General features: G+C 33.3%; 1 protein-coding gene across 15 annotated transcripts in view; it reads right to left on the bottom strand.

Annotated features, from left to right (window-relative positions):
* Positions 1-26099, bottom strand: part of CHD9 (chromodomain helicase DNA binding protein 9) — a 217998-nt gene that overhangs the window by 53807 nt on the left and 138092 nt on the right. For all 15 annotated transcript variants that reach the window (XM_061138502.1, XM_061138501.1, XM_061138499.1 and 12 more), the window contains 10 exons: positions 21325-21436; positions 17392-17538; positions 16418-16486; positions 16280-16335; positions 15513-15630; positions 12101-12187; positions 11732-11869; positions 8648-8769; positions 5244-5487; positions 1268-1444 (listed from right to left, as the gene is read on the bottom strand). In XM_061138502.1, coding sequence (XP_060994485.1) covers positions 1268-1444; positions 5244-5487; positions 8648-8769; positions 11732-11869; positions 12101-12187; positions 15513-15630; positions 16280-16335; positions 16418-16486; positions 17392-17538; positions 21325-21436 — 1270 coding nt within the window. The remainder of the gene's footprint in view (positions 1-1267; positions 1445-5243; positions 5488-8647; positions 8770-11731; positions 11870-12100; positions 12188-15512; positions 15631-16279; positions 16336-16417; positions 16487-17391; positions 17539-21324; positions 21437-26099) is intronic.

Here is a 26099-nt window from a genome sequence, read left to right as displayed (position 1 = left end):
AATCAACTCAAAATATATCTCCATCCACTCTTCATTAATTTAAATTACTCTCATTAATTTACTCCGCATTATTCTCATAATAGCTTACTTTGTCTATTAATTTTTACCTATTGCTTTTAAAAGAAAAATAGTAAATAATGAGAAGTGTATTTTTAGGTTTTTATTCAAGGAAATAGACAAATTCTTGGGGGGGGGGTACTTAGCAATTCTTGGTATGGTAATTTGTATACAAAACAGTGCTCATTCTTTATAATTTAGCAGATCATCACTTGATTTCTTACAAAAGAACAAGTTCTTACATCATTAAAGTAACAATTTAACAATGTGAAGGGCTGACGGGAATATTTCTGAGCTAGAAATGCATTACAAATTAAATATAATAGTAACAAAAGGAAATAAAGTATTTTAGTGATAATAGTATAAAGTATTTAAAATCTGATTTGAAAATATCTCTAAATTCTTAAGCAAAATATTTATATATGTATCTGCATGTCTACCTAAGTATTAGATGTTAGTAAATAGTTAGACTAATATATACCAATCTGTAAATACTGGAATAAGCAGTGGAGAGTACGAGTGGGCATGGATGAAGACTACGAAGGAGCACTTTACTGCTTTACTTGATGTAGTTCTGTACTTTAGTTCTTTTACTTGATGTAGTTCTGTACTTTAGTTCTTTTACTTGATGTAGTTCTGTACTTTAGTTCTTTTACTTGATGTAGTTCTGTACAAATATACTTGAGTCATTTAGTGCTCATGTACTAGTTACGTGATGCTAATTAAATTGAAATGTTAAAAAACACAAAATACTTTGATTTGAAAGCAAACACATTAATAAGATGACTTTCAAAAATCCCATTAACTATAATAAATACATGCTAATTGTGCAGAAACTTTATTCCTCTATGATAAAATGATCTGAATACTATTTTAACTTTGGTGAAAGGGCTTTTTATTGAGGAATTTAGCCTTATAACTTATACTTTTCTTTCTTTTCAATAGGACACTCTCCCAAGGTTTCTCTCTCTTTTTAAATTACAAAATTATTAAAACTTTTAAGAGAAAAGTACTAAAAAATTTAAGTCTTAGAAAACAGATGAGATTTTTTCCCCTTACTAATTAAAGCAAAATAATCTTAATTATCAGATAGAAATTAGAAATCTGTATTTTAAAATTAAAAAAAAAAAAGGAATACATTTTTGGCACCAGCTCTTTTTACTATGTAGCTAAGAAATGGAATTTATTAAAATGACATTAAGTCACTTACCAGATTCATGAGTTTCAGACCTTCTAGAAGTTTACAGTTTTTATTTTTTAACCTATGTGCTTCATCAATAATTACACATCGCCATTCAATTGCATTAAGCTCTCCACAGCCTCCAAGAATCATTTCAAAAGTGGTGATGATGGCTTGGAATCTGTAAGCTCCTCGAATAATACGCCCCTAGAAATTTATTACCAAATGTAAGAATTTGCTAGAATGTCTTGATCATAATTTTTAATTCCTATCAATTAGCATACAAATCACTTAATGACATTTGCTATAAAACATTTTCCATAGAAATTTTTATATATGCAGAGATACTCCCTTAAAATGAGGAACCTTAGCATTAAAACTGTATTAGACTGTAGTTTTCAAGAATGTTGTCAAAAATTTTGCCAAAACAATGATACAATTAATTATATCCAAAAAAGTATTCCTTGATAAGACATTTTATAATTTTTAAGAATCTTAATAACAATGTTAAGTCAAAAAAGAAATGGTTATTATAAAATCTAGTCAAAGAAATTTCAGTGTTTATGTTTATTATTTATATCCATGACTCCACACATATAATAGCAAATAAGTAGTAAATATAAAAACTGGCCACTCATATAATTTAGTTAGCAAGTATTTATTGGGTGTTTATGTGCTAGACTCTGTTCTAGTTGCACCAGATATAGCAGTAAACAAGACAGACAAAACTAATTATCCAAGTGGAACTTACATTCCAATTACTCAAATATAGAACATAGCCATTAAGGAAAAAAGAAACCCCAAAATTAAAAAACAAAATCAAAGAAATCATTTTACAAAGTCATAAAGGTCACAGACTCAGATAACACAGGGATGTGTATGGGAAGTATGGGCTTGGAGGTGACCATTCCAACTCTATTTACAATGGCGGGGAGGCCATCACTAAGTGGCATTTGAGCAAAGTCCTAAAGATCAGGGAGGAAGGCATGTTGATATCTAGAGATCTGGACCAGGAAGCATTCTTGGTAGAAACAGAGAATGTGAATGCCGTAACATGGGAATATCTTTAGCAGTATTCAAATATTAGCAAGAAAGCCAGTGAGACTAAAATCCAGTGAATGAGGGGATGAGGCTGTAGAGGGTCTTGAAAGCTGTAGGTGAGGACTCTTGGCTTTTACTTTGAGCAAGAAGCTATTAGAGGGTTTTGAGACAAGAAGTATCATGATTTGACATATTTTAAAAGAATTCCTTGGCTGTTCTAGTAAAAATAGTCTGAAAAAGGCCAAGGACAGGATCATAGAAACCAGTTAAGAGGCTGTTGTTGTAACTCAAACAAGAGATCATCAATGGAGGCCATGAGATTTGGAGGCCTCCATCATCAATGGAGGCCAGTTCTGGATTTAATTTGAAGGTGGAACCAACAAGATTTACTAATGGATAGGAATGGGGTGAGTTTAAGAGAGGATTCAAGTTTCGACTAAACTTTTGGGATCAAACAACTAGAAGCTGGGGTTGCCATTTACTACCATGAGGAAATGCAGGATTTCAGTTTTGGACATGTTATGTTTGAGATGTCTATTAGATACTCAAGTGGAGTAATTTAGTAGGCATTTGCATATGACTCGAATTTAGGAAAGAGGTTAGAACTGGTGATCCAGATTTGGGAGTTTCCAGCAGTACAGATGGTAATTAAGTTGTGTGACCAAATGAAATCTCTGATGGAATGAGTATGGATATAAAAAGTAGAAGACTGAGCCCTGGGTCACCCCCAAGTTTAGATAAGACAAGAAGGAGTCACTTATAGAGGGCTTCAAAAGGAAAGTGATATAGGACCAGAATAAAGTCCTAGATTCCAAGTGAAGAGAATGTTTAAATGGCATTGAAAATTATAAACTATTAGGAGAAATGAAGTAGGTTAAGAAAGATCATGTGATCTGATTTAGATTTTTAAATTCCTATCAACTTAAATTATGGTAATTTTACAACAATTCATATTGATTGCATACACTGCTCATTAAGCTGAACAATAACTCCAGTAGATTAGAATAGGTACAAAATATAAGTCTATACAGCTCTAAAAATCCAGGATATGATGCATTCAGTTACAGTGATATTGTACTGTTTAAAAACAAAGGTTCTTGAGTCTGACTTGGGTTTATTAATACCAGTTTTGCTCTATGATTTTAGGGAAAACCATATCATTTCTTTTTACTTCAGCTTCCTCATTTGTAAATGACGAAGATATCACCTATTTACAAGGTAGAGATTACAAAGATTATGTGAAATACTATATGTAAACTGTTTAGCATAATGCATGGCACATGGTAAATACTCAATAAATGTCTGTAGATATTAATGTTATTATCTGTTACTTTTCCCAGTGCAATTCAGAAAATTACAGCATAATTTTGCCATTTCTGTGATTTCAAATTATTTAATAACTTGGAAAAAAGCAGAACTTGAATGTTCATTTAACTTATAAAAAAAAATATTTGAAAGAGTTAACTCTGAAAGTTATTTCTATATTTAAAGTGTAGATCTATTTATCTCATTACATGAGACATCCTTAACTCTTGAAATTTTAAACTCTTCACACAATATTCTAGAATGTATAAATAACATTTACCATAAAATATAATTTAATACATACTATTCAGTTTATAACACATCAGGAATCTTTCAGCTTTCTGGTTATCACATTTATAGCAAATTCATGAAATACATATTGAATCTCTTAAACTTCTAATATTTTAAAAATACCTTTAAATGGTTTTAATGATATCATACAGCTCTAAAATTCTACAAATGTGCAATTAAGAATAAAACATTATGGAAGGAAATCAAACAACTTAAGTTGTCATAGGCTCCAAAATGCAAAGTTGATAATTTTCAGTAGAACTGATTACAGAAATGCCTAATTTCATAGAAATCTAAATGTTTCAAACATTAAAGTAGAAGAAAAATGAGGTTAAAGGAACAAAATCAATTAACTTTACTGATATTCAGCCTCAAATAAGTGGAAAATCAGTTATAATTGGTAGGCAAAGGTAAAAGGCTATGCACTTTATCTTACCTTAACCTATATCATATCTCATGATCTGGCCATATGTTATAATGATCCTTATAAAATGTTAAGAATGAGTAAAAGAAAATAAAATATTAAGGTGGTATATTGAGGCAGAGTGCCATAATCTTTTCTAACAAAACAGCACAATTTTGTGTGAAATGTGTTTTAGTTAACTTTGTTTCTTATTTCTTAGTAAAAGTTTTACCTAAGCAGAGTCAAACTACTACTCAAAACTGCAACTTGGCATTTCATGTTTTCTAAACTTAACCTTCGCTAGGAAACTCTTTCATATAATGCCATCTCAATTTTATGATCTGTATATTTAGCAGAAAAAGGGGTATTCCTTCCTGAAGAGTTAAGTGGTCAAGGTAAAATGGAAAATATTCGTCTAGAATATGGAGAAGAAGAAAACCATCAAAGCAAGGGAAGAAAGATACAGAGGTATGTGTGTACCAGTATACAAAACAACCCAAAATGTCTAACATCAAAACTGAACACACAAGACAACCAATGGTTTCACCTCAATGGGCATTCAAACCCATGGTGGTCACTGAAGAAGTAACTTTTTAAATGGAGGGAAAAAACTGGAAGATGATCAAAGATACAGTTATTATTTTTAAAATAAATTTAATGTGTATTTAAAACAATTAGTAAAACAATTATTCTAGCTAAAAATTTAAGTATAAAATCAAATTTGTACATTTGTATAAATCAGCACACTTCCTTTCAGTGAACTACAGTGTGAACTTGCCTACTTTTGTCATTTCTTTCTTCAGCTACTAAAATTTATTGTAAAATAAATACGATGAACAAAGAGATCAAACTAAGATCTAAGTAGGCAATTAAAATCTATCACAAATTTGAAAGTAATTAATATGTAATGCTTATCTTTTTAAAATGTGACCTTTCAAACAACAAACAAAATCACCAGTAACACACCTGTGAGTCCCTGAAGTACATCTCATATTGCTGTATCATTTGTCTGCTAATCAGGCTCCCATGATAAACCACAACATTAATATCAGTCCACGTACGAAATTCTCTCTCCCAGTTTGCAATAGTAGAAAGTGGAGCAATAATCAGGAAAGGTCCTCTTATACCAGTCAGAAGGATTTCGTAGAGGAATGTAATTGATTGAATGGTTTTGCCAAGACCCATTTCATCTGCTAAAATGCAGTTTCGTCTGAAATAAACAAATATATTACCCATGTATATTTTGGGTTTTCTGTATACTACAATGTTTTAAAAGATATATATAAAAAAAGCAGAGAGATTAGGTTAAAATATTTGCATTTATAAAAACGTGAAAGTTTCTGAAGTGCAGATTTGGTTAAAGATTATAATTTTATTATAGTATTGCAAAGGGAAAACTATAGATTTATTGTAGCTCCAAAATAAAGATACCACCTCTTAGATAATTGAGTTTTTTTAAAGAACAAAATGGCAAGAACAAAGCAAACTAAATGTTACTTTTTCAGGAAACATTTATTAAATGCCTTCTTATCTCAGGGATATATATATATAAATATAAAGAACATGTTCTCTGCCTTCCAGGGGCTTGCATCTATCAGAAAAGCAGACATAAATAAATAGTCATGCAACGTGCTATCACAGAAGCACAAATAAAGAACTGGTTTTCAATTGTACTATGTACTGGAACAGCTTAAGATATAATTACCCATGGCCTTCTCCTTTATATTCTGATTCAATGTGCAAAGTAGGATAAAAGCAACTGAAATTTTTAAAATAAGCTGCACAGATGATTGTGATATATGGCCAATTAAGAATCATCAGTGTTAAGTTCATTATGGAAGCTCAGGTGAGTAAGTATCTATCTGCGTCTAGAAGAGCTGAGAGAAGTAAGACTGCCTTCAGAGAGGAGGTCAGTAATGAGCAGGATTTTGCCAGAGGGCAGAACAAAGGGGTACAAGTGTAAAGAACACGGTTAACTGGGAGGCAACAAGTAATTTAATATGGTTTTGAGGGAATGGTAAAGGAAGGGATATTACTAAGATAAGCAGGGGTCATAAATACAGGTTATGAACACCATTTTATTGAGAATGGGAGTCACTGAAAATTGTTAAAGAAACCTGATGAGATTAGGTTTGTACTTGAAGCTGACTCTGGTGCCACGGGAATACTAGAAGGTGAGGTGACTTGAAGTTGGGACAGTAATTGGGAAAGTACCAAAACAATACAGCAAAGAATAGTGGACCTTTGGACTAACGTAGGAGGGATCAAGAGAAAACTGATTCTAAACTTAACCACATGTTAGAATGATCTGGACTTAATGATCAATCAGATATATGGAGTGTAGGATGACAGTCAGATTTAAATTTGGGTGACTAAGTTGTATTATTCTTAACCAAGATGTAAAATATGGAAGAATAAGTTTGATACAGAGGAAACAGGAAAGAATTAGGTTAATTGTGAATTTGTTGTGTTTAAAATATCACTGAGATAGACATTAAGGTATCAAGAAGCAAACAAACATGGGCTTGAATTAACACCGTAGAGATGTTGCTGCTAAGTGAAGACACGGGGGCGGGGGGTGGGGGCGGTATAACGTTTGGCTTAGGCAGAACAAACATGTAAAATGAGAAGACAGCAAAAAATCAAACGTTGGGAAAGAAAGAAACAACACTGAAAGGGTAGGCAGAGGAAGAGGAACCAGCAAAGACTATTGAAAGGAATAGTTACAGAGGTACTGGAGAGCTGTGAGTGTTAACGCTATAGAAGCAGTTGGAAGTGAGAATGGGAAAAAAGTTTAAAAAAGGACTAGAACTACTATCCAGTGCAGCAGAGACAGCAATTTAAGGCTGAAAAAAACATTGTGGATTGGAAAATTAAGAGTTTCAGAGATGATACAGAATTAAAATCCAAACGACAGGTTTAAGGAGGATTGGAGATAAGAAAACACAAAGAGTTCATGATGGCTATACTTCCTAGACCTCTACCTGGGAAGTTACAAAGAGGGATCAAGGTAGCTAGAAGGAAAAACAGAGCTAAGAGAAGATTAATCCTTTCCTTTAAAATTTTTATATATAGGTTAAACCCAAATTTGTTCACAGACTGAAGGGAATGGGATAGTTTGAAGATACAACAGAGAAGGCTGATAAGTGACTGAAGTGAGTTTCTGAAGATTGGATGAGATGCCTGTCAAGAGTTGAGGTTGTAGCATCAGTCTTGGTTCTGGGGAGGCACCGTTTAACTTCTGATAGGAGAGAGGCATGAATGGCTAAGGATGGAGATACATGTTTAGGCTTGGGTGTGAGAGCAGGCAACAATCTGAATGAATTCAACTACTGGTCCTAGACTTGTCTAAGAAGCAGTCATATATAGAGCGTGAAGGGGGTAGGGTTCTGATAAAGTGCTTCAGGAAAATGGTACAAATTTAAAACAAGCAACTGAGAAAGGGTACTGATAAGAGAAGACAATTAAAATTTTGTTGACTATTTTACCAGGAAGATTCTCTTGGGAAAAATGATAACACTTAGAAAATATAAACAAGGGGAAAGAGCACTGTGTGGGATGACAGATCCCCCTAACTCCATCTGAAGGAGTTGATGGACGCACCATTGCCATGGACTCATGACTCACTGTTACTAAGTGAAACAGAAGAATCATGTGACAAGTAAAAACACAGAAAAATGATTCTGAATAAGTGTCATAAAATTTTGCTACCATTACTAATAATAGTACCTTCATTTGCTCTTATATACATAATCAGACTTCTTTATCAATCAAGATACCATTTTTTACTTTTTTTGCAATTAATTTTCCATCTCACTAAAAAAAGGTGACATAATATTCCAAAAAGTTTTTTAAACAGTTTGGAAAATTAATAGTAAGTGGGAGTAATTCATTACTAGCTTCTTATATTGATTCTTATAGAATCTTGTATTCTATTCCTTATCAATTACTGAAAATCTGCTTCCTTGAAGATGTACATTATAGACTTATCAAACTCTTTATATGAAACTGCTCACACCTTAGGAACTAGATTCAATTACTGGCAGACAGTAGTGTAAGTTGAAAAACATTTGATAACATAGTTGATGTTTGATGATGTTAATTAAGAAAGGTATTTCAAATTTGATTATGAATCAACATATCAACTTTCTTCTATTCTGATTGCTACATATTTAAGGGAAGCAACTGTAGTCAAAATTCTAAATTATAATGTACATTATCCTCCAGAGGTAACCACAGTTTTTCTTTCAATAATGAAGACTGCATGATAGTAATAATGTAGCAACATTAGTATCAATTTTACTTAATGTATTCTGGAACACATTTTAAAAACACACATAAAAATTTTTTTATTAATACATACCACATACCTATTGTACCAATTGAATAAGAGCCAGTTGAGTCCTTCCAGTTGGTATTCCCTGAGTTGATTGCCATTTTTATAATCCCTGGATTGATCTATTTTTTTCCAAATATTAGGAGGAGGACGATCCTTTGTGGAAAAACAAATGAATGATGTATTTCAGACTTTTTAATTTTCCATACACCTCATACACGGTAAAAGCACTGTTTTTAAAATAATCACAGAAGAATAACATTGTATGGCATTATGATGAAATTTTACAAACATCTAAGGACCAAATAAGTTTTACATAAACTCTTCCAGAAAACTGAAGAGGAAGGCATAGGCTCAACTCATTCTGTGAAACTCTGATAATGAAATTAGACAAAGGCATTACAAGAAAGCTAGAGACCAATATCCTGCATAAACAGAGATAAGAAATTCATAACAAAATTTTAGCAAATGGAATCTATTAACATATAAAAAGGGTAATACAGCCTGACCAAGTGTGGTTTTTCCCAGGCATGGAAGGTGGATTAAATTTGAAAATTAATCAGTGTTGATCAGACTAAAACAATCTATGATAATCTCAGATCGATGTAAAAAAGGGGATTTGAAAACTCCAGTGTTTTATTACTAATAAATGAACTCTAATTAAATTTTGAATAGAGGGAAATTTCCTCAACTTAATAAGATGCATCTATGAAAAAGCCATCTATTATATGTTCTGGTTAAAAAATGAATATATTCTCCCTAAAATCAGAAAAGGCAAGGATGTCCACTCTCATCACTTCTATTCAACACGGTACTATAGGTTGTAATAGGAGTAATCAAGCAAGAAAAAGAAATAAAGTCATCAAGATTAAAAAGGAAGAAGTGAAACTTTATTAATTTCCAGAAGACATGATTTGACTATACAGAAAATCCTGTGAAATCTAGAAAAAATACAAACTAAGAAGTGATTTTACCAACACTGAATAAGATCAGTATACAGAAAATTGTATTTTACATTGTAGAAACAACTATAAATAAATTTTAAAAGTACTATCTTACAATAGACCCAAAAAAGAAGTGTTCAGGGTTTACTAAAAAGAAAACAATTTTCTTAAATTGTAGCCAATCAACTTTAAAATAATTAACTATAATGTATTTTAAATTATTGTTTAAAATACTTTCCACATTAAATAATATTCTCCAGTAATTTTCCTTTCAGTAATCCAATCACTATTTCCTTAGTTTAGGAACAAATTTCATTTGTTCAAAAATACTTTACATGTTTTATATGTTGTTTTATCTATTAGTGATAGACTGGCAAAAAGAAAAAAAAATCACTTACCTCCTATATTACTTGACTTTGATAAACTAGCACTGTTGTCAAATTGATTTTACTTTAACTAAAGGGATTAATTCTATTGGCTACATTACCAAAGACTACAAATGTATCTAACGCAGTGGCTCTTCCCACCATGTGCATCAAAATCAACTTTTAAGACCTGGGGTCCACTCAGAGATATTCTGATTCTGGAGCCAGGACACAGAAACTAGGCACCTCTAATTTTTGAAAAGTTACAAAGTGGTACTGATAAGCACCTCTGACGGACAACCACTGATCTAAGAAACAGTTTACTTAGTAAGGCTAAAGATCAGCTTACCACTGAAATATGGACCTCACCCCAAAAAGAAAATTTTTCCTCTTCATAATATCCTTTAGACTGCTCCTCCCTGAATTAGTGAACACTTTCCTTTCCTGGCTCAAGAAAAGGCACTTGGAAGACAAAAGGAATAGAGGTGAGCTGCTATTCTCTTGGTAATAAGCTATGGGTATTATTGGGAGACAGATTAAGAAGACCAGAAAATAAAACGACAACCAGAAAAAAAACTGTTATAAAAACAATATGGTCTCTTCCATGGAACAATTAACTTCCTTCTTTTATATTACATCCCCACACTTTTCATAGCAGCCTTCCTTAATTCTGATTCTAATTGAAAAGTGATCTCCTCTAGTCTTTTCATATACCAAATCCCTCTTTAGTGAAGAAATTTCTGTGACCAAATTACATTTGAAAGAGGACTGGCGAAAATATTTAATTAAAATCATAGTATATCTCTTTGTGAATTTCTTTTGGTTGGTTCTGCAAACTGGATTCACATGGTAACAATCCTATGCTTTAAGTAAAAAAATATGCAATTATTAAAATAACACAACTTGCCATATAACCTTCTAGAATTCTGTACTCTCTATACTAGAAAAATCAATAACTGATTCAGTTTTTTTTTTTAAAGCAAGGAGAGACAAGGATGAATCAATAAGAAACCAGTGTACTTAATTTATGTGGATCTTTAGCAATATTCTACACAAAAGGTTTTTCTAAAAATAAAGCTACTATGAAAGTAGAGGAACTATTCAGTTATAAAGAAATAACTGGTTTACAGAAAGCAAGGGAAAGGTGGATATATTAAAGATTTTTCTTTGATAGAGAATTAATAACACTGCTTAGAGCTGAAACTGATATCCTTGACATTTTTATAAATGACCTGAGTAAATTCAAGATGAAGTAGAAGTATTTGAAACTTTTCTGGAGGGAAATTTAAAAGGAAATACTTATCAAAAATTTTTTTAATATTTTTAAAATTTATTTGGCTGCACCAGGTCTTAGCTGCAGCAGCATGTGGGATCTTCTTTGCTGTAGTCCTTGTAGCATGCGGAATCTTAGTTTCCCAACAAGGGATTGAACACAGGCCCCCGAATGCAGGCCCCCTTCATTGGGATCATGGAGTCTTAGCCATTGGACTACCAGGGAAGTCCCTTCTTATCAGAACTTTTAAATGCACATATGTTCTGACCAAACAATTATATTAATACTTTTGATTTCACTTATAAAGGATTCTATGTTTCAATGTAGCACTGTTTAGAATAGAAAAAACCTGGAGTATCCACTAATAGAGGAATAGTTAAATTAACATATATACAATACTAAGTAGTAATTTTATTTACTATATAGTCATTTTAAAAATACAGTATTAATTGCACACCAGACTAAATTCAAAATCACACTACACCTCTTGATTAAGGAAGTGATAAGATTTCATGATGATAAAGGCATATTCTTACCAAATGTCTTGTGTCAGGCCTTGAAGCTTGCAATTGCTCAAACTCTTCTATTTTTGCAAGATCTACATCTTCTTTTAGTTCCCAAGTACTATCTTCATACGGTAATGAGCACCACTTTACTAAATAGTAAATAACAGGCTGTAAAAGAAAGTTTTTTTCACTTTATTAATTTGAAAAAGAATAGTAAGAAACAGTTTAAACTGAGAATCCCCAGAAACAATTTAAATATATTAATCTTTACTGGTAAAAACTTATGAAACTTTGTCTAGTGTTTTTAGATCATTACCTTTAAAAAAAGTAATGTTTTAATACCTGGAAGGTTTTAGATTTTTCTTACTTACTCAAAAAGTATTTCTACCAAATATTTACCTCGCCAGTATCTTTATCTTCACAAAAAGAGACTTCTAACACTCTGTCTACTTCAACGTAGTCTGGGTTAAATGGTTCTTCTTCCATCTAAAATTAAAAGCAACTTAATTGATATTTGACAAAGAAGTAGAAAAAATAAACGTGAAATAAAGACAAATTTATTACTAGCTATTCACTATAGAACAAACACTTCAGTTTGACTGTAACTGAATTTCAAAAAATGGAATACTTCCATTTTAATTTCTAAAAGATTTCTATGATTTGTCTGTACTATGAATCACAAAGTTATGTACAAAAAAACTCAACTAAAAAGCACTAAAAAATAAGGTACCTCAGCCAAGTAAGTTACTCTAGAAGGTATATCCTTTAAAATTTCCTAGTTGGAAAAGAGGCTTTCCTTTACCTTTCTTGTGCTACTTTCCTCAGCAGTAACCAGGTCCAAGAGCTGAAGACCAATCACCTGACCTGAAGGCTCCTCTCTAATTTGTATCAAACACTATCTGGAGGTGGTTCTTGTGCTCAAGACCCCCTTACCTAACTAAATGCAAACTGTCTGAGCTACCTCACACCCAACTGCACTCATTTACACTTCAACCTGTACTTCTGCCTGTAGTTTCTAACTGGGCTAATGGCCAACACAGCACCAACTTTATGCTACACTCTACTCCCAGTTACACAAGCCAGCAACAGAGAAGTCGTCTTAGATTATTTTCTTTCATCTCCCACATCCCTTAACTCATTGATTCACACAGATTCTAAATTTGTTTATAACTCAAATTGGCTCCTCCTTTCTCATTCTCACCGCCTCATGTCTTCTTACTTGGATCTTTACAAATAACTTCCTAACTAGTCACCAACTACTGCTTTGCCTCCCTTTATTTTCACACTTGTTGTTCAGCAGCTAAGTCATATTTGACTTTTTGCGACCCAAGGGACTGTAGCATGCCAGGCTCCTTTGTCCTCCACTACCTTCTGATGTTTGCTACTGATTATCTTGATTCATGTTCCCACTCTTTCTCAAATATAATTATTACATATTGCTCCCTTGTTTCAAATTCTTTACTGACTCTCCCCTGTTTGGGAACCAAGCCCGAATTAGTTTCTGTGGAATAAACAGGCTCAAACATCTTCCTCCAGCCTCATTCCTACTGCCTGACACAGCCACACCCCAGATATTATGCTTCAAAAGTACAAAACCACATGCTTTTCAAATTCCATGTTCTGTCACACCTTCATGTTTTTATTCTGATTTTTCTCTCTTCTGAATAGATCGCTGTTCCTTCTCTTGTCTGCTTAGCTGATTTGTAATCAGGCCTGAAAGCCTTACTTCCAAAGCCCATCTCAGTTATCTTTGCTGCATCTCTTCTTCTGTTTAACCTCTAAATGTTACAGTATTCCATGGCTCTGCCTTTAGTTCTCCTCATTATCTTAATCCATTCCTGATCAATACTATCATCTCCATGTACAAGACACACTTGGTAATAAAAGAGCACTACCCAACACCAGAATGGTAAAAAAGCACTCTAAGAAAATCTGTATAGCTCTGGTTTATCTTGTACCTGAGGCACATTAAAAAAAATTAACCTTCAGGAAAAATTAAAAGATTATCAGTTAAGTACTTCTAAAATCTTTTGCTCATTGTGCATGCTCAGTCACTAAGTCGTGACTGTGGACTGAAGCCCACTAGGATCCTCTGTCCAAGGTTTCTCCAGGCGAGAATACTGGAATGGGTTGCCATTTCCTTCTCCAGGGGACCATTCCGACCCAGGGATCAAGCCTGCATCTTCTGCATCTCCCATACTGGCAGGCGGATTCTTTACCACTGAGCCACCTGGTAAGCCCCATCAGCTCAATAGAGATTTTGGTACCAGAGTGAGGAAGTGAGAAATTTTTGAGGACCTCCCAGCATCCATAAGTTGATAGGTCATTTCAATCAACAAATTTTTGAAGTAGACTTTACAACTACAAAGAAATAAAAATAGCTTCATGGTGGAAAAATCTGCCATAAGATATCAACATAATCTAGTGACTAAAGTTAACACTACCAGTAATTGGGTAAATAGGTATCATATACCTCCTGACATGATTCACTGAGAATGCTCCTGCATCATTTCTATAGTGTTCATTTAAAAAAAATGCATGACCTGAAGCTGAGGAAACATCAAGACAATCCCAAACTGAGGGACACATTACAGAATAAACCACCTAAATTCTTTAAAAAGAAAAAAGTCCAAGTGATGGAAAACAAAAAAATACTGATTAAAGGAGACATGCCAACTAAATGTATTATGCACTGCAGAACTAGACTTTGGATCAGAATAAGCATAAACATACTTTTAAAAAAATTTTTAAAAAATTTAAAAAGTACTAGTGGAACAATTAGTGAAATATGAATTAAGGTCTATAGATGTGATAATATTACCATGTCAGTGTTAATTGTACTATTATTATGGGAAAATGCATCTAGAAAATACTGAAATTGAGAATTATCAAATGGCTTAGAAAAAAATTTATGTACATGGGAGAGAGAGGCAGAAAAGAGGGAGAGAGGTGCACAGAGGCAGAAGAATTAATGTGAATGATAAAGCAAATATGGTAAAATGTTAACATTTAGGGAATCTAGTTAAAATATATGTGGGAATATCCAGTACCAACATTTTCAAATAAAAAGTTAAAATAATCAGATGAATCTAAAACTGCTCTAAAAAGTCTATTAAAAGAAAAATTAAAAAGTTTAGAGCAGGGAAGGACATCTGACTTTTTAAAAAGGCCTGGAAAGGTTAAGGAATTTTTCCAATGATGTTCTGTTCATGCATACACAAAGCTGATAGAGAAAATATGCAATATCTCACATACTGAAAAATCTTCTTTTTCATTTATTTGCTATGTCACCATTACTTGAATAAGTTTGCTGATAAAATACTTTAAGATATTAATATACTCACATTCAACTCTAAAAGGTATTGAAATAAATGTTAACTTTAAAATACAGGACATATCTACCATTCTGATTTATTAGTGTTCTGTTTTAGCTACTTTCCAAACTAAATTTAGGGCTTCCCTGGTAGCTCAGACGGTAAAGCGTCTGCCTACAATGCGGCGACCCGGGTTTGATCCCTGGGTTGGGAAGATCCTCTGGAGAAAGCAATGGCAACCCACTCCAGTACTCTTGCCTGGAAAATCCCATGGACGGAGGAGCCTGGCACGCTACAGTCCACGGGGTCGCAAAGAGTCGGACACTATTGAGCTACTTCACTCACAAGCTAAATTTAGGGGGGAAATATGTAGATATCATTTATAGTCAAATATCAAAAGTAGAAGCCTAAGAATTAAAATGAATAATATTTAAGTTTTTGATACATAATACGACATGTATTCAGAGTTCAACACATAATAGTCTTTTTCTTCTTACGTCTGCAAAAAAGTGTGCTCTTTGTGCTTGTCTCAATTTGAATCGTTTGATTTTCTGCTGGATCCTTTTATCTTTCAGAAGCTGCTGTTCTGTGGCCCATTCACAGTGAAGATAAGAGCTAAAATTTTATAAAAGTAGTATATTAGAATGATACAGAAAATCATGTTTTGCTTTTAGATTTATTTTTAATCATGGCCTCTAAAAATATTATCTTCAACTTTCCAAATATGCTGTTCATCATTTCATTTAATGTCGACAGACTCTCATATAATTTCTAAAATAAAGCCACCGTGATCACTACACAGAATGGTAAACTGAATCATAAGGAATAACAACACATTGACTTTTCATTCATTTCTTCATTATAACAGTTTTGTCATGATGAGAAAGAAAACTTGTTTTGAAAGCAATGTAATTTTATTTAAAACACTTTCTTTCACCAAAGCATAAGAAAAAGTTGAACAAAACCTGAAAAGTTTAACAGTATAATATGATGGAAAATGTCTATTATTTCCAAAAGCATCATTTATAAATATTCCTGCATTTTGATGTTAATAAGTAGTTTTCTGGAAAAAAAACTACTCAATATTAACATGAAAAGTTTTCAAAGTCTATTCACTTTTTAATGATTTTTAACTTCATGCAGTAACAAATAAAATATTTTAAAATACAGATAAAAGAAAAATAATAATTTAACTTAACATATTCAAAATATTAATTCATATTTAAAATCATCTTTCTATTATTTTTCTAACTCAAATACTTACTAATTCTTGTATTTTACAAAAAATTCTTCTGTATCAATCATCACTCCAGGTGATATCTAAGAAAAAGATTCAATAATTATGAGTTTTATAATCAGGCCATGCAATATAAAGTACAGAATGTACTGTATCATTACTTACTTCTTTTTTAGTAGTTCTAGAAGACAGTATCTTGTCCACAATTGCAGCATCTTCTTCACTCGGATTCTCCTATGTGAAGGCAGAAAAAAAGTATGATGATACATTCTGAAAACATTTCAGTTGCCACTCTGTATATCTATAAATATACTAAAATCCAACAAACAATTATTTAACATGTCAGGGACCATGTTAAATGTTAGAAATACAAAATGAAAAAAATCAATTGGTGTTACTGTCCTCAACATCATTGGCATCACCATCATAGTAAACATACTGGGCTTTTTAATCTCTTATGCATTATTCTCAATAGTTTACATTTTGCAGACTAGAAACCTTTGGCATAGACAAGATTACTACTTGTTCAAAGTGTCAGATGAAAAAAAAACCAAACAAAAAACAAAGTGTCAGATGATTCAGCAAGGAAATGAGTAGCTGGGTTATAGTCCAGATAAGGGAGAGTAAAAGAACTCTACAAAGAGGAAAATGCATATGTAAAGACATAAAGGTGTCAAAATATGGCATCCAGACAACTATGTTTATCAAACCAGAGGACTAAGAGTTTACAGAGAAGTAGAAGGACATAAGGCCAAAAAATCCATATGAAAGGCTTTATAAGCTGTAATAAAAAGTGCATTTTCATTTGTTTCTGACTTAGGACACCATTAGAGGAGTTTTCAAGAAAAGTACTGTAATTAGGCTTGTAATTTACAAACACTCCACAAAAAACATGGAGTTTGGAGGAGTCGCGGGAAAATATATTTAGGAGACAAACAATTGAATGCCATGAAGTAAACATTAAAAAAAGAGAGAACAAATACCTAGGTTTCTGATCCAAATAATGAATGGTTCTATTAACTATAATATGGAATCTAGGAGGAAAAGTTGATGCAGGTTTTAGGAGGAAAGATATTGAAGATTTTTAATTTACACTGGTTTAGAATGTTTTTTGTCGTATAATCCACTATCTGTCTTACCACAAATAACTGTAAAGGCTGTTCAGCAGGCAAAGGAGCTGAATTCTTTTTTATTTTCACAGAGCCTTTAACCTCTTCTTCAGACTGCTTCCCTTCTGCATCCTCTGCATACTTTTTCCTTTTAATTTGTCGATTTGATCTTCTTTTCTGTAATGAATGATAAGGATCATATTCACATGATTTATTTTAAAGGGTCATGTGACAATTTTGTACATTAAATTTTCAAAACTGTATTCTGCATTCATCTTTTCTCATTTTTACTTTTAATTAAAGGAAGATTATAATTTTCACTGTGCCAAAGGTTTGCAATCTTTAGTTATACTTCCTAAAATGTCAAGTAAGAATGATTAACAATGATACCTTTATTACTTTTCTTTTGAATTTGTTAAGAATAAAAAGGTCTTTTTATTTAACTATTTCACAGATTGGGAGACACGTATTTTAAAATATTAATACTAGCACAGTTTTTGCTTCAAACCTAGAAAGTCACCAGATGAATACTGGTTTAATAATTAACCAGGGGCATAACTTAAAGAAATTAAAACTTTGACACAAAACCATGAACCTGTGTCTAAAACAGAAAAAACCCAAATAACATAAAATGTTTTAAAAGAGATACACAAAATAACAAAGGATGAAATCTACTAAAAAATTAAATGTGAATGAAGGAGGAACCACTGTTTTACTGCCTTTACTAGCTTCCCTTAAAAATAAATAACACTATCATAAAAATGGAAGAAAGCTTTTCAGAAAGTATTCTGTGTAGTAACATGATTTTAAAATAATCTAAATAATTTAAAAGCAAGTATCAAATGCACATGGCTTTACTTACCTCCCTAAAAATCTAATATCTGATGTTCCCACTAAAAAACAAATTACACAATTGCTTGACAATCCCAAAGGACTTAGTTTTAATTCTGCACACCTCCCTAAAATCCCATGGATGTAAGTACCTCAGTCAACTGTTCTACTACTCAATATTCCTTCTTCCTTTTACTATTCTTCTATGTATTTAGTAACTCCCATGACATTTCCCCAAAATGCAACTAACAGAATAACCCACGTGTTCTCCTTTTGGTTTCTGCCAATGTCTTCAATGTGGTAGGTCTTTCATACTACCCCATTGCCATAACAAAACTGAATCAGTGCAGCAGTGTGGGGACAAACTTATTTGTGTTCAGAAAGGCTGCAGTGCCTCTTCTCTTGAAAGCAGCAGAATATTGACAGAAAGAAAGGCACTACTGTGGTGAGGCAGCTCAGCCAAATGTAGTAGAAAACTCCATGCTTCAATTAGGATGGGTCACCATCTCTTAGCCATGAAGATACTTGTATTTGCAAAACTCAAGGTGACAATTTTGTCACTATGGGAGGCAGGAAGGTGGCATACAAAAATTATATAAAAGGGACTGAACATGAGTCTCCTGCACTGCAGAAAGATTCTTTACCATCTTAGCCACCAGGGAAGCCCATAAAGGCTGGGGAGTTCACTCTAGGAAATATACTAGCTTTTGTTTACTTGCTAAGTCATGTCCTACTCTTGCAAACCCATGGACTGTAGCCTGCCAGGCTCCTCTGACCATGGAATTTCCCAGACAAGAATATTGGAGTGGGTTGCCATGCCCTTCTCCAGGGGATCTTCCTGACCCAGGGATCGAACCTGCATCTGCTGGGGGCTCCTGCGCTACAGGAGGATTCTTTACTGAACCACCTGAGGAAGCCCAAGGGACTTACAAAAACCCAATTCTCCCACATCCTCTTTTGGAAAAGATATGAAACATTTATTATTCCCTGGGAGAGAAAAGTCTATGGATCTCTAGTACTAGGCTAAAGAAATGTTTGGAGTTCTATTACAGGCATCAGTTCTTAATGCTCAAAAATAGCTTAATTTAATAACCATTCAGGACAATTATTATTCTAACAATAACATATATTATGAATGTTATGCCTCACTAGGCACAAATAGTTTATATAATGAAGTCTGGTAATAATTTGGTACACTTCTAGAAGATTCTATAGATGATTTCAGCATTAAAGTTTCCTTTCTGATCACTTAGGTCAGGTATTTTGAAATGCCATATACAATCCTTAGTAAGTAGTAGTAAACAAGTGGCCTGAAAGAATCATTTTAACTCACAAACGTGCACATTCAGGTAATTCTATATAAGATGGAATAAGAGCCACATACTGTAAACTGCTTCCTCATTCCATGAAGATTTTTATCACTCTCTGAGTAATTTAAAATACTATGAGTTTTTTGTGGTTTTTCAACTGACTTCACCAAATCTTAAATTCCACTGGAGCATATAGATACATATTACGCAAAGAGAAGTAAGGTGACACTCTTACCAATTAGCTTTCTCTGTTATATAACAGTTCCACTACCGTAAAAATACAGAACTAATTTGAATGTCCATATTTTAGGCTAATGTGGGTTGCTTCGGCTTTCTTTTTCTCCATAGTATTTTTCAAAGGACAATTTAAAAGTGACAAACTATTTCTTCAAATTTCTTTTTACTAACTTTTCCTTAATGTTTTAAAGGCTTCAATCAACAACACTTTACATAAGAGGTCAGAAACATTATGTTCTTAAATGACTAAATACTTCATTATGAAAACATACCATTTGTTTATCATAAACCTAATAAAATGTGCTATAGGGGCTTTTAAAAATAATTTAAGTCTCTAAATATAGTTAGATTACTGAATTATTCTCTATCAGGTAAAATATTAAATATCATAACCACATTTTTAGGTTTTTCACTTGACTCTAAACCTTCAAGTACTTTGCAAGCCTTCAAATCTTGACAATCCATTGTGGTTGAAAACTACTTTTAGATATGTATACATAATTTATATACTCATATATTTAAATATATCAATACAGATTTATGATTGTTTACCAGAAAATATTTCTTTCCTTCTCCATTAAAATTTTTGTGTTAAACCAAAACACTTGTCGAAGCAACCTAGTTAACTACTGTGAAAGGCATGGAAGAAATGTGCATGTTAACCTATTCTACCATTTCATTGTTTGGTAATTACATAATGGAAAAATGGCCAGCATTATTTTAGTAAAAATTTAACTACATTTCTCATATTGAATAATGATAAGTTTGCCTAAGTTAAGGATAACATATGAAGAAAAAGCCAGGCCATATAATATTAGGAGCTTCAGTCACTGCCCTTACCTCAACTCTTGCAGCAGCCCAGGAGCCTTGAGCCACTACTCTCCCATTGGATAAGAAGCTGCATAAGGAAGAAGAAAGGCCATTCAGGGGCTTTCTGGCCCCATAATGCAACAACTGCCACCACCCCTACGGCCTAGGGTCGTACTTTAATTATTAGAGAGCAGAGGGTGGCCTGAGTTATTATGACCTTCACTATATAATTTTTTAACTTCACAAGGTCATTTTGAATATACAGCTATTAAAAAAATAAAAAGGAAAAATGCACAGTATTTTTGTCTGCTTTAGGGGATTTTTAATATACCTGTTTATCTTCTCTTCAGTAGAAGCAGACCAAAGAAATTATCTCCAAGAATGATTCAACCCATTTGCTTTATCATTGGTATGTGACTTTTAAAATTAGTATCTCCATCAATAAATTCATTTAATAATGCTCTATAAGTACAGGGTAATAATATCACTAGATACTCTCCATGCTAAAAGCCACCAGGGTTTTTGGATTGTTACTTAAACTCTCTTGGGCTTCAGTCTCATTATTTGAAAACTGAGAGGGTTTGAAGAGGATGTGTAAGTTTCCTCCCAGGTCTAACACTGTAGGACCATACTGTAATAATGTTTTGTCATATAAGTTCTATGAAAATAAAATGTAATTTCACCACTAAGCTACAGTATAAATAACCACAAAACAATATTATGCTATCTAAATCTGCCAGTGCTTCATTTCTCAGAAAAAAAATTTTATACTCACTTGAGAGTCTTCCTCTTTGAATGCATGCTGTGTCATCTGCTCTGCATCAGATATTTCATCTGAAGACTCATTCTTTCTCTTTTGTTTCTTACCCAATGTAATAATGAGTTTCCTGTTTTAGGAGAAAAAGAGTCAACAGTAAGATCCCTTTGTATTTTTCCTCAAAGTAAGATCTCAATGATAAATTTTCCTCTGTTTTATATCCCTTGAATGTCCAACTTTCAAAGATGCTATTTATCATGAAATAAAAAATGATATTTTCAAATGATAAACTCTATTCCAAAGGAACAAACAGAAACCAATAATACAGTTAACACATTTCAAGCTTAGAAATATAGTTAAATTCTAGCACTTGTTTCTTTAGGCTTACGATTATTTTTCATGAGAAAAATGTCAGGTGATTTAATTATTTAATAATTAACATAATTCATTTATTTTATTATCTTGGATAGGTTTGGAATGAGGGATTCTTTTTCCTTCTACTACTTTTCATTTCAAATTCCACTTAATTTCTTTGAATCCTACCTATTCTCCAAGTCTCCACTTGTTTCTACACTATAGCAGTTTTTCCCTTACTTAAAACACTTAAACAATTAATTGTTCTTTGATTATTTCACTTAGGGCTTTTCTCAGTTGCACTCTATCTTTCTAAAGAGTAAGATTTTTTATATTTATACAGTATGCATACATTTACCTGTCTCTAATATATACATGTATATATGTATATTAACACACATTGAATGTAAATGTCTAAAATGAAAATGTGTTTTCTATGTTTGTTTCCTGATGAAAGACAGAAATACATGAGTACATCCCACATTTTCTTATCTGGTTCAATAGATGAGATGACATGATCACTATTAGGAAAGTTCTATTTTAGATATCTATATTCCAAACATAGAAAGCTTCCCAATTACATGAAGGCATGATATATTAGAAATATGTCAAAAAACTTTTCAACAGTTATTTACTAACGTGGGAAAACTTGAAGGTTAAAAGCATCCACTTTGAAATCATAGTTTCAAAAATATAAAAGCCTGATGTCACCATTTTACCTGTCTTGTGTGACACTGGGGAAATTACTTGATAGCTTCCTTGCCTGTAAAATAGGGATATTGCAATAGCTAGAGCCATAATTTTGCTGAGAATTAAGCGGGATAATGTATGTCTGAGGACAGCCTTTAACACATAGTAGTTTCTCAACTAATGGTAGCTACATCTAACTGTGACATGCCAGGCACTTTCCTGGGTTCTAGGATTTGAAGGTAAAGTCGATAAAGTTCCTAACCTTACATATCATTGTTAGAATATGATCTCAGCTAAAATAAAGAGGAAGTTAGAACAAGATGTAATGTGAAGACAAAAAAGAAATGCTTACATTTACTGAAGAGTAAAGAAGGCTTTACAGAAAAGACAATGTTTGAGAAAGGGAACTGAAAGATGAAAGGGAGCCCAACAAGTAGTGAAAGAAAAGACCGGGTACATTCCAGACAGGGGGATATGACAGAAGATATAATATGCAACGGTAAGAGCATGTTAGGACCACACAAAGTACTACAGGAAGAGGTGGGTCAAGGTCATAGAAAACCCTGTATTACACGCAAGGAGTTCATGTTTTTAGCTTAAGGCCATCTTTAAGCTCCACAGGGCAGAAATTGAAAAGAAATCTGTCTTGCTCACCACTGACAACAAATGGCATGGAGATATTTTGAATGGATAAGAAACTGTAAAGCAACCAGAAGATGCTAGAATTTTAAACAAATTCTAGGGATGTAATGTACAGCCTGGTGACTATAGATAATAATATTGAGTTAAATATTTGAAAGTTACTGAGAGAGTAAACCTTAAAAGTTCTCATCACATGAAAAAATATATATAACTATGTGAAGGTGACAGACGTTAACAAACTTACTGTGGTAACAGTTTCACAATATATACACACATCAAATTATTATGTTGTACACCATAAACGAATACACTGTGATATGACAATTACATCTCAATAAAATTGGGGGGGAAATAATTTTAAACAAGGAAAAGCAATGCAACTAGAACAAAATGAAATGTAAATGAGGGAAACCAGCAATAAGGCTGCCAATTCAGGTGAGAAATGAAGAATGAAATACAGGACCATGGTAGGGATGAAGAAGTCAAGAAAGATACGTAATTTTTCATTTTGGAAGCAGAAACAATAGACTTGGTTATTTTGGATAATGAGATATGAGGTGAGAAAAAATTCTAGAATGATTAACTCCCAGGGTATTCTCATATTGGTTTGATCACCACTTTCAACATGATAATGGTAAGTTTTACTTGGTTATCTCACTTGCACTTTTCTGAGTATGTAAAACAAATGACATAGAGTAAACATACAGTTTACACTGAAACCAGGAAATCAGAGAAAGTGTAAAAGGATACTCTGACCCAGCATTAAGGAACTGCCCACAGTCATGCTCTGTCCCCTGTTTACACAGGTCATCATCTCTCTAAATTCCAGTCCCTCTTCCTTTACTTTGGTTTCTCTCCTAAAACAAAAATCTCCCTTGAGGTAGTATCTACTATTAGACACCACATCATCTTGTTCTCCCCTCCCTATCCACAGTTCTCAAGAGTCACTTATACTGTTCCTTTCACTCCTCAATCCACTATAATCAAAACTCTTAAAACAACTTTCCATGTGTATAGTGAAGTCGCTCAGTCGTGTCTGACTCTTTGCGACCCCATGGACTGTAGCCTACCAGGATCCTCAGTCCATGGGATTCTCCACGCAACAATACTGGAGTGGGTTGCCATTTTCATATTCACAGCTTCCATTTACTCAATGTTCACTGAGTCAACCTCTGCTGACTTTATATGCATTCTCTAACTTTGTGTTCATATAGTTCTGAGAGACAAATTATACAAGAGGAAACTGAGGCTTAGAGAAATTAAAGTCATACCGATAGTAAGAACTGAGATAGAAAGTAAAAGTGCCTCACTCCAAAGACTGACTGCCTAATGTCTATGGCTACCAATGACCCTTGTAATGCTAAATCCGATGGAAATTTTAAAAAATTTTATCTACCAACACATAACTATTTTTTCCTCGTCTCCACCCTCAGATTCATGACATAACATTCTTCTGGTTCTAACTAAACTTCTTTGGCTCTTCTTTACTTTGTCATTTTTCAATAGGATTCAGTTTTGTTTTTTTGCCAGTCCCTTAAACTTTGGTGTTTCTCAACGTTGTGTCTTTAGACTTCTTCCCTCTCTGTATACTATTCCTAGGAAATTTAATCCATTTGTAACAACCACTTAGAAGTTGAAGATTCTCAAATCTCTTATCTCTAGTTCAGACCGTTCCTCAACTTCAGATTCATGTAACCAACTGTTTATAAGACATATCCATATGGATATCCCACAGACATTAAAATCTCAAAATGGTCCCAAATGCAACCCCTCAGTTTTCCTAAAAAAGTGTACTAATACTACAGTATAATGTAAATTCAGAGAAGTGCACATATCAAAAAAGTATATAGCGCAGTGAATTTTCTCAAACTGAACATAAATGTATAACCAGCTCCTAGATCAACAAACAAGACATTGGTTTCCCAAGAGTCTCCTGTCATGCTTTTTCTTCAAGTAACAACCTCCTTCTACGAGTAACCTTTATGTTACTTCTGGTTATTTAATATAACCTAAGCCACTTGGGGCAGGTGATCTTCAATGGCAAGGTAAGGGATAACTCAAAGTAAAAATGATTCATGGAAATACAGTTTGCATGCACTCCCTCATCTGCTATCCATCGCCAAACCCAAACGCATAATTTAGATTAGTCTGTAGATGAGGACAACACTAGTGGCAGGAAAGTTGTTAGTTAATAACAACTTCCTATGGAGAAGGAAATGGCAACCCACTCCAGTATTCTTTTTTTTTTTTAATTTTATTTATTTATTTGGCTGCCCTGGGTCTTAGTTGTAGTATGTGGGATGTAGCTCCCTGACCAGGGATCAAACCTGGGCGCCCTGCACTGGGAGCTCAGAGTCTTAGCCACTGGACCACCAGGGAAGTCCCTACTCCAGTATTCTTGCCTGGAAAAGTCCATGGACAGAGGAGTCTGGCGGGCTGAAGTCCATGGGATTACATGACTGAGCATGTGTGCATGAGGGTGGAGGGAGATGGGTTGGTAGCAATAAAGTGGTAGAACTAAAAAAAAAAAAAAAAAAAAAGACTTCCTATGAAATGCAGATCACGGCCCGTAAATACCTGTCAGTACACTGCTAAAAAAGGCATTTTATTAGTGTTTGGTATGCTAAATAAATTCTGTATGTGAAATATATAATCTGATATGGTATCTATATTGCTGCTTAAAGACTCAAATCCCACTCAATAAAAACTTCAATGAAATCAGGAGCAGAGAGATTTAAAATTTGATATTTATGACTATGAAGAGATTGTACTTTTCCTTTCTAGTAGTATAAAGTAAGTAAGTTTTCACTCTAAGGACACTGAACTAAGTAAGTTGCTTAAATAATATTTTTATAAATAAACATTGACTAAATACTAAGTGCTAAAAAAACACTAAGCGCTACCAAATTAGTCTTGAATACTCACTCTTTTTGGTGGAGGTGGATAAGTTAGATCTAAGTGTTTTAATACTTTATATTAAAAAGCAGAGACATTCCTTTGCTAACAAAGGTTCATCTAGTCAAGGCTATGGTTTTTCCAGTAGTCATGTATGGATGTGACAGTTGGACTATAAAGAAAGTAGAGCACCCAAGAATTGATGCTTTTGA

This window comes from Dama dama, chromosome 4 (assembly GCF_033118175.1).
Source record: "Dama dama isolate Ldn47 chromosome 4, ASM3311817v1, whole genome shotgun sequence".
In the NCBI taxonomy this organism is placed as follows: Eukaryota; Metazoa; Chordata; class Mammalia; order Artiodactyla; family Cervidae; genus Dama; species Dama dama.
This window is presented reverse-complemented; position numbering and strand designations above follow the sequence as displayed.